Here is a 23,449-nt window from a genome sequence, read left to right on the forward strand (position 1 = left end):
TGGCCACTATCCCCATGCTTCCAAGGTCCTTGATCTTTAGCAGAGTTGTCGGAGAAATGAGAAGGGCAAGAAAACTAAAGGTTCTCATATGGGGGAGATTTGGTTTTACCGCTGTGCAGGATTCAAGGTTCAAGACTGAAGAAGCTTTAGTTCCTGAATTCAACAGATTCTTGCTGTGATGATATCTCAATAAGAGACCCCTTGGTGCTGCTTCTTACTTTTGGCTCGAGACCTTGGTCAGGCTTCAGGTGAAGGTTGGGTAAAGCTTGCTCACTTGAATAGAGCCAGTTACACACACAAAAACACACAAAAACATCATTTGTTGAGATCAGACAAAAGAAGTTTAAGAAAGCTACTTTTTATCTATTCAGACAAGTTAACTTATTTTTTTACAGAATAAAAATAATTATTTCTTGTCCATGTGGCAATGCTGTCAATATCTATAATATAAATTACTCAAAGTTGTATGAAAGGAAATCTAATACAAAATAAACTAAATATTTTAAAGATACACCACATAAGGTTTCATTGCTATCTATTTTATACTAAATAAATGAGTGTCTGTAGTGTGGAGCAGTGGTTCCAAAACAGGGATACGTGTACCCCTAGGGGTACACGTATGTCATTGCAGGACATACTGAAAAAGATTTAACAATGAATTTAAAAATAATCAGGAAATGTTTCTGGTTCTTTTTAGGCAAATTTTTGGACAAATTCACCACAAACTATCAGCACTATTGCTCAAAACAATATTATGTTTCCTTGTTATTTATTGAAACAGGATTATTTTGTGCTGTAGAAGCCATATTATCATATTCATTTGTAGATTAAGCTTTAGGGAACCATGGTTTAAGACACAGTTAAAGGTTTAGGAAAGCCTGCTGTTCCACAAAAGCAAAAGCATGTAAAATTATGGAGAGGATATTTAAGAGTGGCTACACATGATTTGACAAAAATGCAAAGGGGGTACCACTAGTTTAGAGCAACAGGTAAAGCTTAGACCCGCTCAGAGGACAATGAGAATGAAGCAGTGGAGGTATCTTCCCACATTAAGGTTGCTCTGTTGCTACGGTAGATCTAGACAGAAAGCAAAAAAAAAAAAAAAAAAATATATATATATATATATATATATACAGTATGTATGTATATCCTGAGTTGTTCTGTGTTGTCGAATGATATGGAGGGAAATCCATCCATCCAGTCCTACTCCTAATCCAGTCCCTGGCCAACAGTCCATTAAAGGGTTTTACACTGGGACTCATCTTTCCATCATTCTTATGGCAATATATGGTAAATGTAAGCTATTTGACACTCAAATGCTGCACAGCATGACATATCTTCAAGGAAATAAAATATAAAATCACATATTTTTTTACTAGTATTGTGACCAAGTGGATGTCATCTTTTATCAGATAAAATACAGTCAGTGCAGTGGTATTGTGTTTTTAGTTACTGTGGAAATCACATGCTGGACAAAAAAGTGTTAAAAAAAACCCCCAAAGACAAGCTACATAGAGCCAGAGAGCGTTAAATAGTTTGTTTTAAAGATTTCTTTCCCCATATTTCTTAATAATCGATTGTGTTTTGGAGTGTTGCACAGCAATATGTGTTCTTATTTAGTCTGGCTAAAACAGAAAAATCCGTATGTGATTTGAGCATAAAAATAATACTTTGGTGACTTCTTAAGGGAAGTAAGGTTTTGACCAGAGTTACCTGAGAAATATAAATTTAAAATAAAATAAAAATAGTGGGGTGTTTTGGACATCTGTATTCATCAACACAAAAAGGTGTGTACTTCTTCTGCACTTTATTCTTTCTTCTCAAGTGTTGATGTAGTGTGTTTGGTGGATTGGATGGAAGCTGAAGAGACAGGTCTCCTATTAGATGTGTTCTTGGCACAGAGTGTTTTGTTGTACAGCAGCACTCTCAGTGGTGGTCTTGGCATCAGGTGCAATATTGCTCAGAAGCACTTGAAGCAGGGATTGTTGTTGTACCACAAAATACTGGGTGTGTAAGGAAGTGCTTTAGTGTTTTAGCAGACCAGCAGCAAGCTGATGCTCGGAAGTAGTCATTAAATGTGGTCATGGAGGCGCACATTTAAAAAAGAAAAAGAAAAGAAAGAAATAATTTATTTCTATAATGGTCTATAAGGTGCGTGCATTTGTGCATGAGCCACCAGTGTTTCACTTTGGCACTGTTTGATTTGACTATTTTTCACCTCAGTGAATTGCAATATAAAACCCCCAAATATATTCCAGCACGCTAGCCAAAAATTGCAGTTTCACAATCTTGAAGTAACATTTTTTTTCTGATGTTATTGCATGGAACACATTTTCCTTTCATCAAATTATGCATGTTGTGCCCGTATAATGTGGAAAGTTTCAGCACTGCCACCAAGGTGACACTCTTGTTGATTTTGGAGTTCAGGATCAGACTACAGTTCCAACCTTTCTATTCAAACATATTTTTAGAGACAAGGGGAGCAATCGAAGCTGACTTTTTCTACCTGATGACACAACGTTCTCAGCTGGGATATCGGCGTGTCTAGCCGATATCTCCACATGGATAAAGGAACTGATTCTGTCCATGAATAAGCTCATGGTCTTCTCAGGTTTTCCCTCAGTTCAACCACAGATCAGTGGTTGAACTGAGGGCTTGAATCTAATCTACTTAACTCTGTCAGAAACCATGATTGATGACCAGCTGACCTTTAAGGTTCAATGTGGCTTTAATTTCTTGGTCTTGTCGATGTGTCCTTTCTAACATCAGAAGGATCAGACCCTACCTGACTCAACTTCTGGTACAGGCCCTTGTGATTTCAGACATTGACTACTGCAACTCTGTTCTGGCAGGCCTCCCTGTGTGCACATTTAAACCTCTGCAGATGATCCAGAATGCAGCAGCACATCTGGTCTTTAACCAGCCCAAAACAGAACATGTCACCCCGCTGGTCATTCCTCTTCACTGGCTTCCAGTGGCAGCTCAAATCAAATGCCAAACTTTTTTCTAGCTTACAAAACAGTCACAAAAGCAGCTCCTGCCCACCTGGACTCTCCTATCCAGATCTACACTCTATCTCGCCTGCTAGGCTTTGCCCTTGAAAGACGCGTGGTCAGCATGGCTCTAAATCTCTAGCTAAACTCTTTTCCTCTGTTGTTCCCAAATGGTGGAATTAATTACCCAACTCTGTACAATCAGCAAAGTCCATTTCTACTTTCAAGAGATGTTTCAAGACTCAACTGTTCAGGGAACACTTAGGCACTTGATCTGACCTTTCCTTTCTTTGTTCTAGGGGTAGAATGAGTCCGATTGTCCAAGACCAGCTCTCAGTGAATATTTAGAACTGACAATGTTTAATGCTGTTGAATGATGAAAGGCATTGTTGATATTGATGTTGAATTGTTACTTATGGTTACTATCTTTAAAAAACAAAAAAACAAAACAAAAAAAAAGATTCCCCTTGTACGAGATGGCAGAATTTGCGGTCAAGCAAACTTAAAGCACTTGTTGCGCTAAGGGTTTTTCCTCCAGCCTAAAGTGTTGCTTGTATTGTACGTTGCTTTGGAAATTGTAGAATTGTAGACTTTGAGCCCAAGGCAGGTACACTCAGGACATGATGCCATTCCATTGTATGACAACAATCACTGGAACTCAAAACCTCCTTTTTTTGTTTGTTTTATATGTTAGGGTGCTTTCACATATACAGTCCGGTTGACTCGGTGGGATTCCGGCTCCGGTCTTTCACACATTCTATTTGCCAAGCGCACCAAACTTTCTGAACTATGTCACGCAGGTGAAACAATCAGTCGCCAATTGGAAAGAATACTTCATCCTCCAATGCCGTGATGATGTGCCGCTGCCCTGTCACTACTGACAGTCGCGTCGTCACGTCCTATATTTGGTTTCTCTTCCTATGTTTTCCAACAATCCCTGCAGAAAAGTATTAGTAATAATTCAAAATAACCCATAATCACACGATGCCACAACCTGCGCTAATGCTCTACATAAACACAGAGATGACTTTTCTCCGTTTCCATCTGTCAGCGCTTAGAGCAATCATGCTACCGGTAACTTATCAATAAGGATGTGTAATATGTGAAGATATGAGAATATATACGCAGATAAAATAGAGCAGTCAAACGTGCAGCCATCACTGATCACTTTGCGGGAAACAGAAATGAGTGAAATAAATGAATGATGTGGGAGAAATACAGAGGGGAGTGAGACAATGTGACGTGTGGATGGATGGATGGATGGATGGATGGATGGATGGATGGATGGATGGACGGATGGGTGGATGGATGGATGGATATGTGTGTGTTGCTGCTGAAGCACTGGGTTGTGAATGTGTGCTTGTGTCTGTTTCCGTGATGGGAGGCACTAATGGAGTTGCTCCGTTACAATTGCGCTTCAATGTAAAGTCCTGTGTTCGCTCCTGCTCCTGGTTGCTTTCTCACATGCTTAAAGACCGCACCATGCTTCGCTTGAGCCGAACCGAGACCTACATCTTTCAGAGGACCAAAGTTTGCTTGTTTCCTCCGCACCAGAGTTTCACATATCGCAAAAAGACCGGAGTATCTGAGGAACCGAAGCATGGTGCGGAGCAAAGAGGTATGTGTGAAAGCACCCTTATTGTGGGAAACATACCTGTTTTCAGTGTGTGTAGGAAACTACTGTACTTGGGTTAAACCAATGCATTCAGAAAGTGGGCATGGACACTGGTGTAGGATCGTAAAAACATGCAGCTCTTAGTCAGTGTTGCTCACCTTTAGTATCTGGCGAGCAGCTCCATTTCCCTTTTAAAAACACTGTCCCTAAATATAACTTAACAGTAGCTGTCGCTGTGATAAATAGATGCAGCCTTAAGTTGTTCCATCTAAAGGTGTGTGTGCAAACATGTCAGTAAACAGCATCTTTCTTGCTCTTGTTTATAGCCTTGTTCAAGTGATACACACAAAACAAATTTCATTTCCTTTTCATAATAAACATTTTGTGAAAGGTGCACATTTCCTAAGGAAATACAATAACTTGTGTTGAATATGAGACAATCTCCCAGAGCTGCACTCATTTGTAATAGCAAGATTGTGCTTTTTAAAAAAAAAAAAAAATAAATAAAAAAAAAAATCAATACTCAACATCACTTGTGTAGGTGTGAATATAACAATCCAAAAAAGACTTTTCAAGAAACAAAACATGCCTGGAGTCTTTATTTAGCTCCATCTTTACAGTCAGTGCTCTCTAACCAGGCATTGCTGATGAATATCTTCATACTGGTCGAGTCACCTTTAAGGTCAAGTGTAAATCGATATTATGTTTTTTGTACCCTAACTTTGATGAATTGGAGTGTTGCCATTGCTTTCACCCCTAGGTGTTTGTAACGCGATATCACTGTAGATAATGATGAAAGGCGTGCCCTTGAGTAAACATTCACAGGCTGTCATTCATTCATAAATGGAGTACCAAGCAAAGAAAAGCAATACTACATATCCAACTAGCAGAGAGAGAAGATTGAAAGTGCAAATTGAGTATATATCAAATGATAAGACAAAAGTATTCATAAACATCATAGTTTGAATCCCATTCCATCTCCATTCTCATTCAGGTGCTGCTGTAACACTGGCCAGTATTTTAACATCATTGATACCTTCACTCATTTTGCATTCAGATATGTGTTTGGGTTTACCAAAGGGCTTGTACAAAAATAAAAATATATTCAATCTAAATAAACTTCATTAATATAGTGCCAAATATATAGATGCGTGGACAAATACAAACTAAATCAAAAGCTCAACAGCAAAGCTAAACCCCTGTATTCACTGTTTGAGCAGAATACAAATGAGATTACTTATTGTTGTAATTAGCACTATCTAAACAAAGTTGAATGTAATTTAATACTTATGTTAACCATGGATGCAGTAGATGTTAAATACTTCCCTGAACAAAGTGGAATGTAGTCAGGTCAATAAATTATTAAAGATTAAATCAGGGCTATTGCCTTTATTGGTCATATATGTTATTACATATATGAAATTTGTCCTCTGCATTTAACCCATCCCTGAGGAGCAGTGGGCAGCCATATTGCAAAGCGTGGGGAGCAGTTAGGGGTTAAGGGACTTGCTCAACATTCCACAGCAATGGCTGTGGGCTTGTAACCCTTCGATTACAAGCCCAGCGTCCTTATCCACTAGGCCACCACTCCCCATATGATATTCACATTTGTCCCAGACTTCTTAAAACAATTTGAACTGGAGTTTCTATAGGCTTTAGCCAATCCAGATGAAATTCAGTAAGGTAATTGAGGAACCAACCCGACATACTGTAAGTCAAATTTCTTTTAAATTGGTCATTACAAACCAAAATTTCACCAATGATAAAAGTTTGATTGTTGAAAATGATCCTGATCCCTTCAAAAATTTTAAAGTTTTGTGAAAATCTGTTTTGCACTTTTTGAGATAATCATTATTACAGACAGACAAACAAACAAACAAAAACACAAACACTTGTGAAAATATTATATATTTGGCAAAAGTGAAAAAAAACCTATAGTTTGGGCAAAATTTGTGGTCCTTTTAACAGTCAAAGTTGCTCATCTCTGTTTTATTTAAAGCACATTTGTTATAGCTGCAATAAATGAACAAGTTAGTTCCACATTGCACTTTTCATCTAACGTTGTGCTTACAATGAAGAATTCTAGAGTGGTTAAAACAGTATAGGAATTGTTTGCTCTGATATACCGCCTTGTTTGTCAAATCTTGAAATCCTGTTTCAACTAAAGGTTTGAGCACGACAAACCCACCATAAAGTGCAGTACGAGGAGTGTGTCAGACTACGCAGAAACAAACCCTGCTGCAAACGTCACTGGCCCATGGTGTGCCCTACGAAAAAACGAGTGAAAGCTGTGGCTTACCGTATCGCTAAAGATATGCTCCCCATAATAAGAAAGTCTATGACATTTATAATGCTCAGTAAATCACTGTGTGGTAGTGAATGAGTGTATGCTGGCTGTAGAGATCTGGAGGTCTTCGTGGGTCGATAATGTTGTAAACAGGACTCAAAATAACTTGTTTCCGTCACACTGCACGTTTACTGTATGCAGGGGAAGCTCAAACACTGCTTATATGTCATTTCAGACAGGACGGTAACAGAAAAGTAAAATAAAACTCCTTCCATGCGCTCAATGCAAATCAGGAAGAGGGCAGGTCTGACTCAACTTTGACCTTACGTTACCATGGCCCTTAAAGGGACAGTCCTCAGAAGGCGATCATTACAGTGCGTGTGTGTCTGTGAGTGCGTGCACGTGTGTGTGTATTAATAAGGCTCAAACATACTCGGGCAGACCTCGCAAACAACTGACTCAGCGCGGACTGTCCGCTTTTCTTAGAGCTTACATACTGCTTAATTATTCCAAATTTGATTACGATTTCGATTATTATTAAAATTATTATTAAGATTATTATTAAGATTATTAATAAACCCACAATTTCGGACATGTACAAATAATACAGCTTGGCATACACATGAACTCATTCAGTGCCATTGACGGAATATTACGTCATTTACGTTTTTTCACAGAGATTACTAGAAAACACCCTGGTGGAGGTCCCTCATCAATATCTAAACTGTAGTGTGATGTAGTAACCAACTGTGTCCTGAAGGTGGCAGCAGCGCACCTTTAGATGAGAGATTAGCCACTGATGCTACCATTAGCTAACGAGGAAGAAGCAGGGACGAGGGAGATCATGGCGCTATAGAGAGATATTGTGACGTATCCAGCAAAATAATAATAATTTTGCCTTCAAAAGCCCGCTCTCAGTGTTGTTTTTGTAATTTTATAGAAGGAAACCAATGTTGAGGTGTCCTTAAAGCAAAAAAAAAAATTGCTTCAAAAGTAGTTTTTCCCAGCTTTTTGTCACAAACTAGCGATCTGTGTGAAACTTGCCTCTATTCAACTGCGGATTACAGAAGAACGGAATAAGCTAGAAACAAAATAATTTTTTCTGATGAAATTAGAGACTAATCTTTCAGAATCTGGTGTCAGAATTCAGATTGTCACAGTACAAAATATTCTGTGGGTCTTTAAAAATCACTAAAAATGCTCAAAAACAAATGGCACTGAGGGGTAGAAATAAGGAAAATGGCTGGCACTGAATAAGTTAATACTAACTTTGAGTTGTTTAATCTACGTATATGTAAACTCATCCCCTCCGCCACGCCCCTCTCAAAGCCAAAGCTAGCCTCCAGGACAACACGAGGAAAGTTGTTGCTAGTGGTCTTGAAACATGGCAGGAGAAACGCTTGGTTAACAAGTGGCAAATCAAATTCTCTGATATGGGAACACTTTGGGTTTGATGATGAAGGACTAGAACAAAGACACATCTCATGCAAGAAGTGTTTTGTTTTGTGCAAAAGTGAAAATACTTGATTTTACTATTTGAAGGATGTTATTTATGTATATTTTTTTTTGTGCAAAACATAAATTACTTTTTGGTTGACAAATAATCGTTTGAATAATCGTGATTTCAATTATGACTAAATTGATCGTCTTTTTTTTTTTTTCAATGACTGAGCACTCCTGGGACGTGTTTTAAAGTTGTCGCCACTGTTGTAGCTCATCTGCCAGTCTCTCCTCTAAGCGCTTGTTTATCTCTCCTCCTCTGTTTTACCAGAAGGGTGAAATGCAGGTCGGTGTTACATGTATTGCGGGTTGATACAATGCCGAGCAGTGTTTTGTGTGACACCAACTGAGCTTTACATTTGCGGACTCCGTTTTGCGGGTGTCCGCCCGAGTTTGTTTGAGTCTGTTTATATATTCTGTATGCCACTTTGGATAATAGTATCTGATAAATTCACAATTGTCAGTAATAAAAAATAGATAATTGATAGTCAATTATAATATTAATAAAAAAAACTGTGTACAGCACAGCTGAAGTTGTTTTTAAAATGTGCACAAATGCACATAATATGTTTTCTAAATTTTGATACTGTTCTCTACACCTCTGTTAATAAAGGTCCCTGTGTGACATTTGGCATGTGACTTTAACTAACTTGCTTTATTTTAAGGGTGTCCCAATCCGACATTGATATCGGATATCGGTCTGACATCAGCCAGAAAATTTCGGATTTTATCAGACTGCATCTAAAATCTTCAATATATACTATATTATTTTTATTCAATTGTAGAATACTGTACAATAGATATTATGTTGAAGGTTAAAATGTATGTAACCAATTGGTCAATAATAAATGGGTCAGTTTTTGTCATACCTACTGTTGCTGACTATTGTTCTCTGTTTGAGTAACATCACTTGATCAAGCCTTTTCTAACAGTCCACACTACAAAAGAAGTACTACAAGTATGTATGATTCATGCTGATATCACATCGGATCAATATCGGTATCAAGGCTGCAGTATCGGTATCGTATCGGAAGTGAAAAAGTTGTATCGGGACATCCTTACTTTATTTTAAGGGTTTGCCTCTAAAAAAAAAAAAAAAAAAAAACCAACAGGTACGCTATGCTATAATAGTTAAGGGAAGCCCCAATTACATCATAGAGAAAACATCAATATATTGAGTAATGCCATTCTGGTTTGATTGTATGCATCAAAGCATCATACCAAGGCATGGACAAAATATCCAGATATATATTGTATATCGTGATATAGCTTGAAAGTATTGAGATATTTTATAAGGTCGTATTGCCCAGCCCTAAACTATAGTGTTGCTGCAGTGTTTCATCTAAATCCATTTGGCTCTCAGAAGAACCGAGAAGATGATGGTGAACAAGGCAGTAGCAATTCAAACTCTCCCATTGGATCCTCAAACAACTTCCTGGAGAAAAGCTGTTCAAGCCTATGATATGATGGTCTGCACAAAAAAGTTAAGCATTTCTTTTTTTCCTTTTTGTTTCTAACTTCATTTACGTTACTGTAAGGCCGGTTTTGACTTCAGATGTCTCCCCCCCCATTTTCTTCACATAATTATTGCATCCATACAATTTTTTTGGTCATCTTGCATTTATCAAGGTACTAGATATTTCTCCAGAAACCATAGATGTCCGCACCCCCCACCCCCCTTTATCAAATTATCCTTAGAATAAATCTTAAATAACAGATGTTGCTTCTAACAAATGTATTGAGGCCTTGCAAATAGAAGCTATAGGGTTTAATGATGTAAGATGGTTTCACGTTTTGTTTTGTTTATTTTCAACAAAATCAATCTTCCTCGCCATCTACAGCATTGTGGTCATTAACTGGTTCATTTTGCCCAGCAGTAAGTAGAAAAATAACATGCAGTAGCTTTGTGTTACGCTTTGTATTAGTGTGATGTGCATCAAGGCCAACTCTCCCTCTGAATAAATTTGCATGTACTTTCACAAACTCACATTCAGTTGAGATTGTCAAACAGTCACTGTTTTTTTTAAGTATACCAATCAGTTTTCAGTATCAAAGAGTGCATGGTTCGATATGCAAAAGGGCATTGGAAAATGTAACGATTTGAGGAACAGCTGGGACCATCCTTAAACTGTCTGTCAGGCACAGACTTCGTACTTGATGATACCACTTCATATTTCGGAGCCGTATTTCCGCACTGTGCAATCACAGCGTGTTGTTAATTTGGTTTCTCATCACAGTTTATTGTTGTTGTTGCAGTGTGGCACTAACATAGGGTCAGGGAAAACCCTGGGGATTGCTTTTACAGTTTAAGCGATGATGAAGGTAAGCAGTAATGAAGAAATTCAAAGAAGACATACAGCAGGTTTAGGCAGTTATACATTTATTGCATGTGTATTTTTTTTTTCTGTTTCATGGTACAAAGAGCCACATGTTGTCAACTGGTTTCCCTTTGAAGTTACAAGATGAATATTTGTAATGTTCTTTATATAGATCCAGCTTTCATAAGGCTGGCAGAGCTAAACATAATTCAGGCTTACATGATTCACAGCATTGAAAAGGAGGATTCTAATTCATTATGGATCCCATGCAGGAAAAAATAAAACACGAGAGGCATTATGAGGATGTGGGTTGTGTTGAGTGTGCAGCTAGACAAAAGAAAGGGGGGATGATGAATATTCGGGAGATTGAATGGATACAGAAACAACGAAAAAAAAAAAAACCGATGAGACAGAAAGTGAGAAATGAAGAGGTTGAGGTTGAAAAAAAAAAAGAAAAAACAAAGGCGTTGGAGAACTGAGAGAATTTGCAGAGGGATAATGATGGGTGAAAATAATTCATAGATCTGAGGAATGACAAACTATGACAGAGACAGTGAATGAAAGGAGGAAATAGATATGTTGGCAAAGAGCATCTGTTCTGTTCTCCCCAAGACATCAGAACAATCAGCCACACAAACACTGCTAAGCACAAACAGCATCACCCAATGCAAGATTAGTCATCTAATCCTTGCCAAACACTGAAACATTTCAGGGACTACTGGAGCACTACGAGGACTCTCTTCTTCTTTGCGTATTCAGTAAAACTATTTATGCTTGACTTTTACTTTTCAGAACTGTGTCCCTGGGCCCAACATGAGGTGTCTGCTTATTGTCATTCAAAAAGGCTTCAGGTTTATATTACTTGACAATAGTTAATGCTTAGACTTCAATACCTGTACACTAAATATGTGTAAAACCCCCAGCGCCATGGTGATTCCAGCCCACCCAAGTACTGTTCATCCAATCGGCAGCCCAAGGAAAGCTTTGGCTGTCTAATGACACACTCCGTACTACACACTACAAACTCAATGAGTATATACTATGTATACTACTAAGTATGATTAGGTTGATAACCGTTCCCAATGAAGTATACTTTGAAGTTCCCCAAGATCATTTCAAACATACAATGACAAAAACCTGAAGCACACTGAGGCTAAATGTCTTTGTTGATTCGTCACTTTTGGAAATTCTGAAATTTTTTTTTTTTAGAGTAAGTTCTGAAAACATTTTAAGCGAGAAAGTGACCAGGTAGAATATCAACATGTGGTCATTTGATTGATAAAACCCATGGAAAACATTTCATTCCACAAATCCAGAGATTTTTGGAGACCAGTCATTGTGCCACTGACTTCTAGTTAACTTCAAAACAAGAGCCCTATTTACAAAAGTGTTTAAAAACTAAAGGAAGACAAGACGAGATGCTTTTGCTTGATTTTAAAGTTGAAGTTTGGAATGCATCATGGAGCGGTTAAGTATGAGTAGTGTGCCCACCGTGCATACTTAGGAAATGTCCCGATATAGTATAGATCCGGGTATTTCTCACTCTTTTCATACTATGCTATCTTCTCAACCAGTCAGCGGCTTGTACCCCACATGTGGACTCGCGAGCCTGCCCACAGGCTGTATTGTCACCAGGAACTTGCTCTTCTCATGCAACTCAGGATTTTCCAACCTCCTACTTAGAAAAAGTGACTTGGAATGCCACCAGAGTCGAAACTCCTACTCAGTAAAGTCAGATGTCTCAGAGAATCAGTCGACTGAAGATCAGGAAAGGACACATAGATAAAAGCAGGGTTTTCCCTGACAGTTTGAGAGGATATCAACACAAACCTACCAAGCTCCCCAGACCAATTCACATTCACCAGTTACTAATGCTAAAAACAGCGTTAATATTTTATAATGATGTACATTTATGGACTTGAAATTATTAATTTTTTCACATATCTGCACTAATTTTACAATAGAACTATATGCAGCTAAGCATGCATACTTTGATGCAGTGGTCCACAAGCCATGGACCATGATCATCAGCAGTATGGTAAATGAATTGTGTTTTTCGGTGGCATCTCCGTGCCTCATTTCAGCATCCAATGAAATGCTGTCAAATGCACAAGAGTGGGTGTGGTAATTTCAATTAAATACAGATACATCAAAATAACAGCTAATGGCCTACTTTAAACTAAATACGTGTAAATACACTATTACAAAAAAAAAAAAAACACTAAACGTAATTCTTTATTTGTAGTTTGGTACCAAATGGTTCATGGAGCGCTATCCTACCCGACCATGTGTTTGGTGACCACTGCTGTAATGTACATGTTCTATTGAGGTATTCTTTTTAAAATAACTCTTTTGTAGAATCAGGAAACCTTTAAGGCCACATGATTGCTCTAACTACGAGTCATTGAAACCAATAAAGTCAGTGAACTAAAGATTCACAACTAATAAAAGCCAAAGTAGCAGAAAGACAGAAGTCTGCCTCTCTCTCAGCATTTTAGTAAATAAGGACTGCATGACCCAATAGTGAGGTTGTTATTATTTTATTCCATCATCAAAAAATAATGCATGGAGATATTTGCTGGTTCATTGATAGTGGCTGTCATAGAAAGAACAATATTTGAGAGAGATGGAGAGCACTTCAACGCCTTCATAATGCGCTGTGTCTCAGGTTGGAACAAGCTGACCCTGTAGGCGGTGCTCAATGGTGCAAATTTTCCATGATTACTGTTTGCTCAATTGTGATGAAGAAAATTACAGTTCCCAAATGGAGACAGGAATACATTCTTTTTACATATAGATTAGGTCTTCTGTTTACAGTGTATTTGTACAACATTCCCTGAATACATGTTTTTACAATTCTGCGTGACACAAGGGGTTGAGCTATTTTGCCTGTTTTCCTTTGATCTATACGTTTTGTGAGGAACTCAGCATCTCCACAGCCTCCATGCTGTTATTCATGAGTCCTGTAAATAAAGATTATGGACACACTGAAGCCGATTCAAGCTGATTTTCTTTGTTGCAACAATATTTTTTTTGGTAAGTTGCATTAAACAAGGAATACCCTTTATTGCGTGTAAATAATTGTGTTGTATTTGTAAGGAACATGCATTTGTGTAGACAAAGGGGTGGGACGAGCCCTATAAAAGTCTACCAAATCCTTTTTTAATCAATATCAAATAGCTTTGCCTTATTTAAAATTGGATGTTTGAAGTGTGAAGAGAGGAAACTTTGTCGTAATCGAACATTTTATTTATTAAACAAACAGGGGCCCTAGCGGTTTGTTTGTAAGAACGAAAAATGTATTAGAGCGCCACCAAACAGCTTTTCAGGGCTTTTCAGGGGCTACTGCCAAAATCCTAGAGAGGAGAAGATGGAATGGTCCTGACCTCTAACCCATCAAACATTTGGGGAATCACTTTCAGTGTAGCCTACTGTCAGTCCTAAATGACCAAAACAGCCCCATGTGTGCTTACTTGTGAACAATAGTTGTAGTGTATAACCAGGCTGGGGATGAGAAGGCTCCTGGACTTATCCAGAACACCAGAAATACCAAATAATAAGAGGAAGGACAAAAGAACCTTAAAGTTGTAAATTTTTGGGTGAAAGTCACATACTAAGTTCTGCTTCTCATCTCACCAGTGTTTGACTCTAACAAATATCCCCATATTTGTTAGTGCAGTGGTTCTCAACCATTTTTGGCTTATGTACTCCATTTCTCTTATTTTTTAATCCAACATTTTGCTCAGAATATTATGAAAAAACAACTCTAGAGCGTAATGATGGAATGAAAATGGTGAAAACACACTTTTCAAAGAATGAAACAGTATTTTAGTACCTCCCAAAAATATTTATTTCTATAGGTTTTTTTTTAAATTTATTTAAAAAAAAAAAAAATTCCAGTCATCTCCCGCCTTGTGTGGAACTAAGACTGACCCTTGTATTTTCAGTTCATGTCCTAATCAAGATAATTCCCAATTTTCATAATCTTTATTATGTTAATCTTTTGTAAACTAAAAATAAACATTCTAAAACCCCATATTTGTAGAGCTTTTGTCTGTAATTTTCCAATTTCTCTCTCTCAAGTACTCCCTGTAGTGCCATCGCATACCCCCATTTGAGAAACACTGTGTGAGAAGACAATTAACATACCTTTGAATTGTTTAAATTTTACTTTAAGACTCCATTAATGCCACAAAAATATTTGGAAATTTGTATTAAAAGCATAAATAACATAACTACTTTTAGTAGGAATATAATAATAATAATAATAATAATAATAATAATAATAATAATAATAATAATAATAATAATTTTTAAAAAAATGGAGTGGAAAGAAACAACTCTCACAACTAGGGTTGGGAACCTCTGGGTACCTCAGGATACGATATGATACGCGATACAAAGCTCACAATAACGATTGTCTCACGATATGACAATACTGCGGTTATCGATATATTGGTCAGAAATCAATCTACGATAATCTATGACATAACAAGAAAAAAAAAGATTAAGTGAAAAAATTACATTTTTATTTTATATCTCTGAAAGACAATAAATTGAAAAAGTGTCCTATGAACAGTGACACTATTTTAGTGCAACATTTCTGTAAATAAGTGTCAACAAACCAATGTAAATGAATAAGTATCTCCAATAGTGCTTTCTGTAAACAAATAATAGGGTCTTTCTTACCAGTGACACCATTATCGTGCAATATTCCAGTAAACAATATATTGGTTTCTTCAACAAACAGTGACAAAATTTCTGTGAAGACCTACTTGCACAATTTAGTGAAAAAGCAAAAATGGTTTTGAAAATAAATAATATTTGAATCAAAAAAAAAATAAATATCGATACTTAGCGTGAGCATATTGATAACCGATCGTGCGAAAAATATCGTTATGTATCGCCGTATCAAGATATTGTCACATTCCTAGTCACAACTATTGCTTTGCAATTCGAAGGTTCAGACTTGTTTGCAGAAAGGCAAGCATATAAAAAAAATATTTTTAAAGTTTTGTAAATCTTCTTGTGTTGCTGTGAAGTCGGTGATCCGTGTGTTTTGCCTTTCCGTCAAAGTTCTCTGTGTGTGTTTGTGTCTGTAGCACAAGGAAAAGCATTCTTTGCCCACCGAGTGTGAAAAACTAATTACACTTGGAGTAAAATGAGGTGGGAGGTAAACCTTGCATCTCAATTAAGTTTACATTTCATTAGACTATCTGGAAGATAACCATTAATAAAAAAGGCACGGGCTTTCCGCTCTGACACAGTGTGTATGAGGGTCTTTGTATTGTTTGTGCAAGTGTTAAGAAAATCACTGAGTGCGAACCTAACATACGTGTATGAAAAGTGGTTCATATGGAATGTTTATCAAAGCGATTAGGCCTCTGTTCCCAACAGCGACAAATTGATATCAATTTAATCTCAGCTACCAGCTTGCTGCAGATTGACTGTGATTGTGTAAGCATTACATAGCATCTCATCTTGTTATTGATTTTTATCCCACCAGTTCAATTCAGGCTCACATATTTGTGGTGTTGATTTTCTGTTTGATTAAAATCTGAAAAATATCCCCAATTACTGTTTATCCCGCTAACTATATACCATCTGGATGAGTCACAGCCTGTTTTCCTAAATTTCCGAATGAGAAAATTTGAAGCAAAAGCGCAACAAATTTGGCAGTGAGTCAATTGCTTACCAGATTTTGTATACAGCTTCAATTATTTTGAAACAATACAAACTTTTCAAACTAATTTGTGCTCAATAAAAAAAATATATTGCACCTGAACATTACATATTGTGGGTGCAATAAGAGGTTTTTACTAGAGCTGGGCAATACATCATGATTCAAGATATATCGAGTTTTCTATCTTGGTGATATAGAAAATGACAATATCACCTATATTGAGATATATCTATATATTTTTAACTTTTTTTTATTATTATACAATCACAGTATAAAAATCACATCATACAAGTATTTCATGTTCTCTTTAGAGTACAGTCAAACAGTGTCCTATACAATTTTAACATATTTCTGATATCTATATTTTTTATAGCTTATTTTGTATTAAAATAGTTGTTTTAGGAGTCGCTGCTTTCGGTACTTCTCAGAACATAAAAAGCACAGATGGATTTCTAAATGCGTCCTAACCCAGGACTTCATCTATACAAGTCACACTACAGAACTCACTCACACGTGCTGTCCCTTAGAGGAGAAAAAGACTGAAGTGGAACATATTGATGAGGTGTTTGTTAATAAATGTGCATGTGTGGCTATTTTCACCAGCAAACTGAACCCAGAATTGTCTTTTCTTGTCAGACTTTATGGAGTTAAAGATATTGAGGTTTATATCGTATATCATCATTTTCAGAAAAAATATTGAGATATGAGTTTTGGTCCATATCATCCAGCCCTAGTTCTTATGCCAGAAAAGAACCTCTGCTGTGTTTTTGTTGGAAGACGATCTATTTATTTGTTTGATGATGACACATATTTTTTCTTTGCTTTCAGGTTTTATTCACACATGCGGCGGCACTTTAAAAGGAAGGAACGGGACGATAGAAAGCCCAGGTTTTCCATATGGATATCCAAATGGAGCGAACTGTACCTGGGTGATTGTTGCCGAGGAGGGCAGCAGGATTCATATAGTTTTTCAATCTTTCGCCGTGGAGGAGGAATATGACTTTTTATCATTGTATGATGGGCATCCACACCCGGCAAACTTCAGAACAAGGTAAGAGAGTGCCCCTGAAGCTGTGCAGAGTTTAAAGGCTTGCTGGCAGGGAAGAAAAGATGTGAGAGAAGAAAGCCTTCAGTGATCACCTCTGACACTGTGTTCATCTTTAATGTGCACAGTGACAAAGAGTGCTTACTCTTGTCAGGGAGTTGCTGGGCCAGTCTTATGAGCCGTGGGATGAGTGATGTGTGCTGAATACTGTGGCGCCTTGTCTGGAGTAGCTCGGTGTGAACTTTAGAAAATAAACGGGTTGATGATTTCTATGTGGTTTTTATTTTGAAATTAAAGTGTTGGGAATCTTCTTTGTATTGGGAATCCTATCATTGCAAAGCTCATTCCTTAGCATTGACTCAAGTATTAGCATGCTGTTTTGGCTCCAGTGATACATGGGTGGGCTCAGTCACTACCATTCACAATTAAATGCTCTACTGGAAAAAAAATCTTTCTTTTGAAATTGGCATCAATCAATGCTATAGTCACTGAACAAATAAACCAAGTCGGCTTATAGCACTTGGGAAACCTTTTCTTGGTTTTCTTATACAGTGTTTCTGTAATTACTTCAATATTAGTCTACTGCAGAAATACTGTGTCCACTTTGTATTAGATATTTGATCTACATTGCTATTGATTTTGGCCATAAGTTATTGCAATGGCTTTATTGCATGGAATGAGTTTAAGTTTTGAACAAACATGCATGTACAGATACAGTATCTAGCAGAGATGAAAAAATAAATTATATATATATATATATACATATATATATATATAAATAATAATAAGGTGGCCCAATTAAATAATATATATATATAATTTTTTAATTCATTCATTTTTTTTGTCATTTTGATCCTTTTTATTGTAGATTATTTAAATGATTGAACATCATTTAAAACAAATCTTTCTATTTTATATCACTAACAGTCAAACATCGAAACCCAAAACAATGCATTTTTCTTAAAAAACAAATAATAAAGGAAAAAATATTAACAGTACATTTTAATTTTAATAATGAATGCACTTTGGCGTTAGCAGAGAATCACTTGCAGCATTCTCATGATGCTCTCTTTTCTACTCTCCCTAACAAATGTCTTCGTTTTTGGATTCAACAATAAAAAGTGTCATAGTCTCATATTTTTCTTGTCAAACCAAATTGCTCAAAAATAAGCACCCTAGACAATCTTTTCACAATATAATATCTCAGCGGAGTTGATTGTAGAACATGGCTACACAAATTTACTTCGAAACCAAATAATTGATTATTCAATTATATATTCCATAAGCACACACGATCAGAAGTTCTGGCATTTCACTGTGAAACACTTTGAGAGACGGTAAAGCTCATTTATGTTCTTCATCAGCCTCATTGTGTGTGGCCCGTGGTCACCTACTAATACAATAGAACATGTATAGCAAAGAGTGGAACTGAAGAGTCGCTCAAGGGGTGAATCATCATTGATACTTTAGTAGCTGAATCACTTTGGATACTTATAGGATTATGTCTATAATACTGTTATCAAGGTCAGACAGAAACAAATTGGACCTTGATTAGAGTTGTAATCCTGTTGGACTTTAATTACTATGCTAAATGTCTAATAAAACTGTAAAATATAAGAACTGAGCAAATACCAGGCATGTTTTCACCTGACTGGATGACAGGTGGCATGAATAAAACTGGTGTAACTAGGCATAAGTGTGATCAAGTTTTTGCACAGAACTTGCATTTATTCTAAAGCAGTTTCATTTCTTAAGGTGAAATATGTGTTTGCACTCCTCCACATTGATAAGATGGCAGTTTATAGCTAACACTGAGTGATAGCCTCTGTAACTTAGTTTGGTAATACTTTACTTGAAGTTTTATACAAAAATCTGACATCACGCTGTCATTATTATGACATAACACCTAGCTCTAACCCTAATCCTAACCCTAACCCTAACCCTAACTCTAACCATGAATGAGGTGTCATGAAGGCTGGCAATAAGTGTCATTCGTTACCCTAGCCCTAACCCTTTGTTACCCTAACCCCTAAACCTAACCTTAACCCTAACCCAGGGGTCTGCAACCTTTGTCTAATCTCACCTGGATTAAAATCCTTCCGTAGTCGAAAAAAATACCTTCTCAATAAAAACAATATATTCTATACAGTTAAAATTATATGTAATAATTTTACAAGTGAATGGATTTGAAGTGCTACAAAAATAACATGAATTTGATAACACATGATCATTACAGCCAACACATGCTAATTGCTCATTTCTTGCAACATATCAAGCATGAATATTAAGTCGGCATGTTGGCAGTTAAAAAAAACTTTACCCACACAAATGCAATCTTTATTTTCTTCCAGAATACTCTTTTTGTTAGTTATCTTATCAGGGATTTAAAACTTAAGGCTAGCCATAGGTGCACGGAGGTGAAGTAGGAAGGTGGCAGTTATTGCACAATGTGATTTTTTTTTAGGTTAACAAATAGTTTTAGCATAATTTTATTTGAAGTTAATGTCATTAATCATTATTACCCTCTAAGAAATATCAATTCATTATTTTAATAGTTTTTTTTTTTTTTTTAAATCTATAGGGAGCCATTGCAAATGAGTCAAAGAGCCATATGAGGCTCCAGAGCCGCTGGTTGCAGACCCCTGACCTAACTTACCTAACCCCACTAGATCCCTCCACCTAACCCAAAAAATGCCAACATAGCTCCAAAGGTGTCATAATTTAGCGAACGATACTTGATGACAGCCTTCATATCACCTTATTCATGCTAATGACATGACGCGTAATGCGAGCCTTATGTATAAAGTGTTACCCGTTGTTGTTAGTTTTTTCTAGACATTGATCCACCACACTTTCTAGGCAGTGGAGACTAGGGATGCACCAAAATGAACATTTTTGGCCGCAACTAAAAATGCGAAAACCAAGGCCGAAAATCGAAAGTAATTATTCTGCCAATTATTATAACTATTAAATTTATGGCTGTGTACCTATACCTCACTTAAATTAAAGCATTGCAAGTGCGTGATTTAATATAAATATATTAAATTGTATGATAATATTTAATTAGCACTGACATTCCAACAATGCAAAATATAAAATCAAATGTTTGACTTGACCCCACTGATGCATACACTAAATAATAATGTACAGCCCTATAACTGACTGGGCTGCTGAAAGAGAATTAAATGAAATATGTTCTCCTATACAAACACAAAGTGCATTGAAGTTTTTGTTTTATCACAGTGAAGTGTGTTTCTGACAGTCTCTCACTGCTGGCGCTCTCTCGCGCTCATGTGCTCTGCAGGTTCTGTGCATCCATTGTGAGCTGCATCATTTCTTGTGCGCGCTGCTTTTTTCCCACATTTAAGTAATGTTCTTTATAACACGAATCAAAGACAGTCCTGACAAAGTGCACAGGATCTCAGGGAAACGTGTGCTAACAGAATCTAAAGCTGAATTCATGCTTCTGATGCGTAGTCATGTCAACGCAGAGGGCTACATAAATAGTGCTCGAGACTAGTAACTTTTTTTTTACTCCGTGCTGCATCTTAACCTCTGCCTAGGAGACACTTTAGTGCTCAGGTAGGCTGAAATATGTTGGCTTCATGAACACGTTGGCCCGTATCTAGACTAGCCCGTGCTGGTTCGCGATTTTTGCTTGCATCATCACAACATCCAATTTCGGCCACGTTGTTTCGGTGATAAAAGTGTTTTGGCCTAAAAATGAAGATTGACTTTTGGTCTATTTTCAGCAGAAAATTTAAGGTGGCCGAATTTTCGGTGCATCACTAGTACAGACCTCTACTGGAGCCTTTCAGCATTTCATCTCACACTGAGATCGGTGGATCACGTGACCGTTTAGTACTGTATGATTAAACACATGAGAAGACTATCCTTGACATACATTTTGTTCATCTTTGCACTCTTACATGTTCATGGAAATGTAAATTTTTTCTATTTTGCTAAAGTTTATCCTTCTTGTAGTGTACGTTTTAAAATAATGTTTGGAGCAATTTCGGACTGTCATAATACTGATAGACCCATTAAAAAATAAATACAACTTAGTAAACTGTGCGGTAATACTAAACTTCATCCTTGATTAAACTTGAAATTGTGTGTAAAAGTAAATATAAAGCATATTTACATGTACTTATCAATGTTCTGTACCAGTAATATATGAATATATATATTCATAATCCCTTTCTTTTACTGGTTTATGCTCATGACTGTTGCTGGGCAATGGACTCCAAGCCCACTCAAGGGTCTGTTAATGAGCAACAAATTGTTTTGTATGATTTAGAGACTCCAGTAAACCTAACATACATGTTTTTTGTGTGTGTGGGGAAATAGCAGATAAAAACAGCACAGAACACTGGATTTTAATGGACCTGTAGCCCGAGTATTTGTCACTGAAGCATGCGTCTAATGAGTAATGTTGCAGTCTTTAGAGGGAAAAAGCATTTGCTCCTATTCGTACAAATCCCATTATGGATTTTTAGAATTATAAACACCCGTGGTATCACCAAAGCAGAAAGAACAACTATTGCTTTGTTTAGTATTGAAGAGTTCAAATCTCTTAAAAGAGAAACTAAATATGTAGTCAAAGGCTTTCCAAGGGAAATTCAATGAATTATTTTTGCCTCGGTGTTTTGTATTCAGAAAATCTATTAGCCATGGTGTTACACTCAACTCCCTGGTCATGGTTATGAAATGTTCTTGTGAAATGATTCTTGTCCTTTGGGGCTTTGCGTGGCTGCCTTACTGACGCATGAAGGTGAGGAGGGGAAAGTCACAACCACAAACATTAATGCGGGAAAGCCTCATCAGTTGTCTGTGCGGAGCTTGATAGATTTTCTAGCTATTACCTAACCTTTGCTGTTCATTTTAACTACATTGGCTTCATCCCAAAGCAGTTCGTTATTTGACTGTTATAAAACAACGCATTCTACAACCTTTTTCAGGTACAGTTTATTGTTTTAGATTGTGTTCACTTGAAGTTATGCATGATGTAAATAATCTTAATGCGTTAAACAATTTACTCTGTATCAGCCGCTTAATCAAGATCACAACACAAGAATTCTGAGGCTCATAAAAATATGCACGATAATAAATTTGGCTTCAGTAAACGACTGGTTCGCTTAACATTGTGTTGCAAGTGTCAATCAGAAAATATCAGACTTAACATTCACTAGATATACTCAACATTTTATGGATTGAAAGTTCAGGATTTACATTTATCAGCAGGAGGCAACAATGATATTCTGCTGCATCAAATATCAGGCCAAAAAAAAAAGCCCCTATAAAGTAGCACACATTAAATCCTTCGATGAGTTATCACTGAGGATGTTAATTTGCAAATGTCAGCCAAAATATCAGCTGATAATAATCACAATACAATATATGTAGAGTTTTTCCAGTGACAAACCAGCATCGAACAATACAATGACAGGTTTATTATTGGATTCTCTGTAAAGAATGTTGAATATATTACTACACTGACTTATCAAAGGGATTTTCAACCCAAATGACAAAGACATCCTAACTGAAAGACTATTTAATGGCATATTTACTTGCAGAAACAAATGCTTGTGGAGGTCGATGTGTGAGTTTTGGAACAAGATTCAACATTAAGAAACAGGATCTTTTTCAAAGTGAGAACTCGTACTGTCCTTTTCACACTCGGAAATCTCGCTTTACCATCAATAATAACAATACATTTTATTTATAAGCACTTTTCAAAAACTCAAAATTAGGGGTGTTCCGATCTGATATTGATAGGGGATATCGGTCCGATATCGGCCAGAAAATGAATATCGGATTTTATCGGACTGCATCTAAAATCTCCAATATAAGCGCTCCGATAAGTTTTTGATTTTTTTGTCCCTGCCTTCAGTTGTTCCCACCATATACTGACAGTAAAAAATAACTGAAGTGAACTTGAATTGTTGACTATTGATCAAGCCTTTTCGAACATTCCACACTAAATGGTAAATGGACTTGATTTTATA

General features: G+C 36.7%; 1 protein-coding gene across 1 annotated transcript in view; it reads left to right on the forward strand.

The window, feature by feature from the left end:
• The window catches only part of LOC114477864 (CUB and sushi domain-containing protein 3-like), a 243,390-nt gene that overhangs the window by 2,958 nt on the left and 216,983 nt on the right, over positions 1-23,449 (forward strand). Inside the window, 1 exon segment of the mRNA XM_028470524.1 lies at positions 17,225-17,447. Within this exon segment, the coding sequence (XP_028326325.1) occupies positions 17,225-17,447 (223 nt within the window).

The sequence above is a fragment of the Gouania willdenowi genome, chromosome 16 (genome assembly GCF_900634775.1).
Source record: "Gouania willdenowi chromosome 16, fGouWil2.1, whole genome shotgun sequence".
NCBI lineage: Eukaryota > Metazoa > Chordata > Actinopteri > Blenniiformes > Gobiesocidae > Gouania > Gouania willdenowi.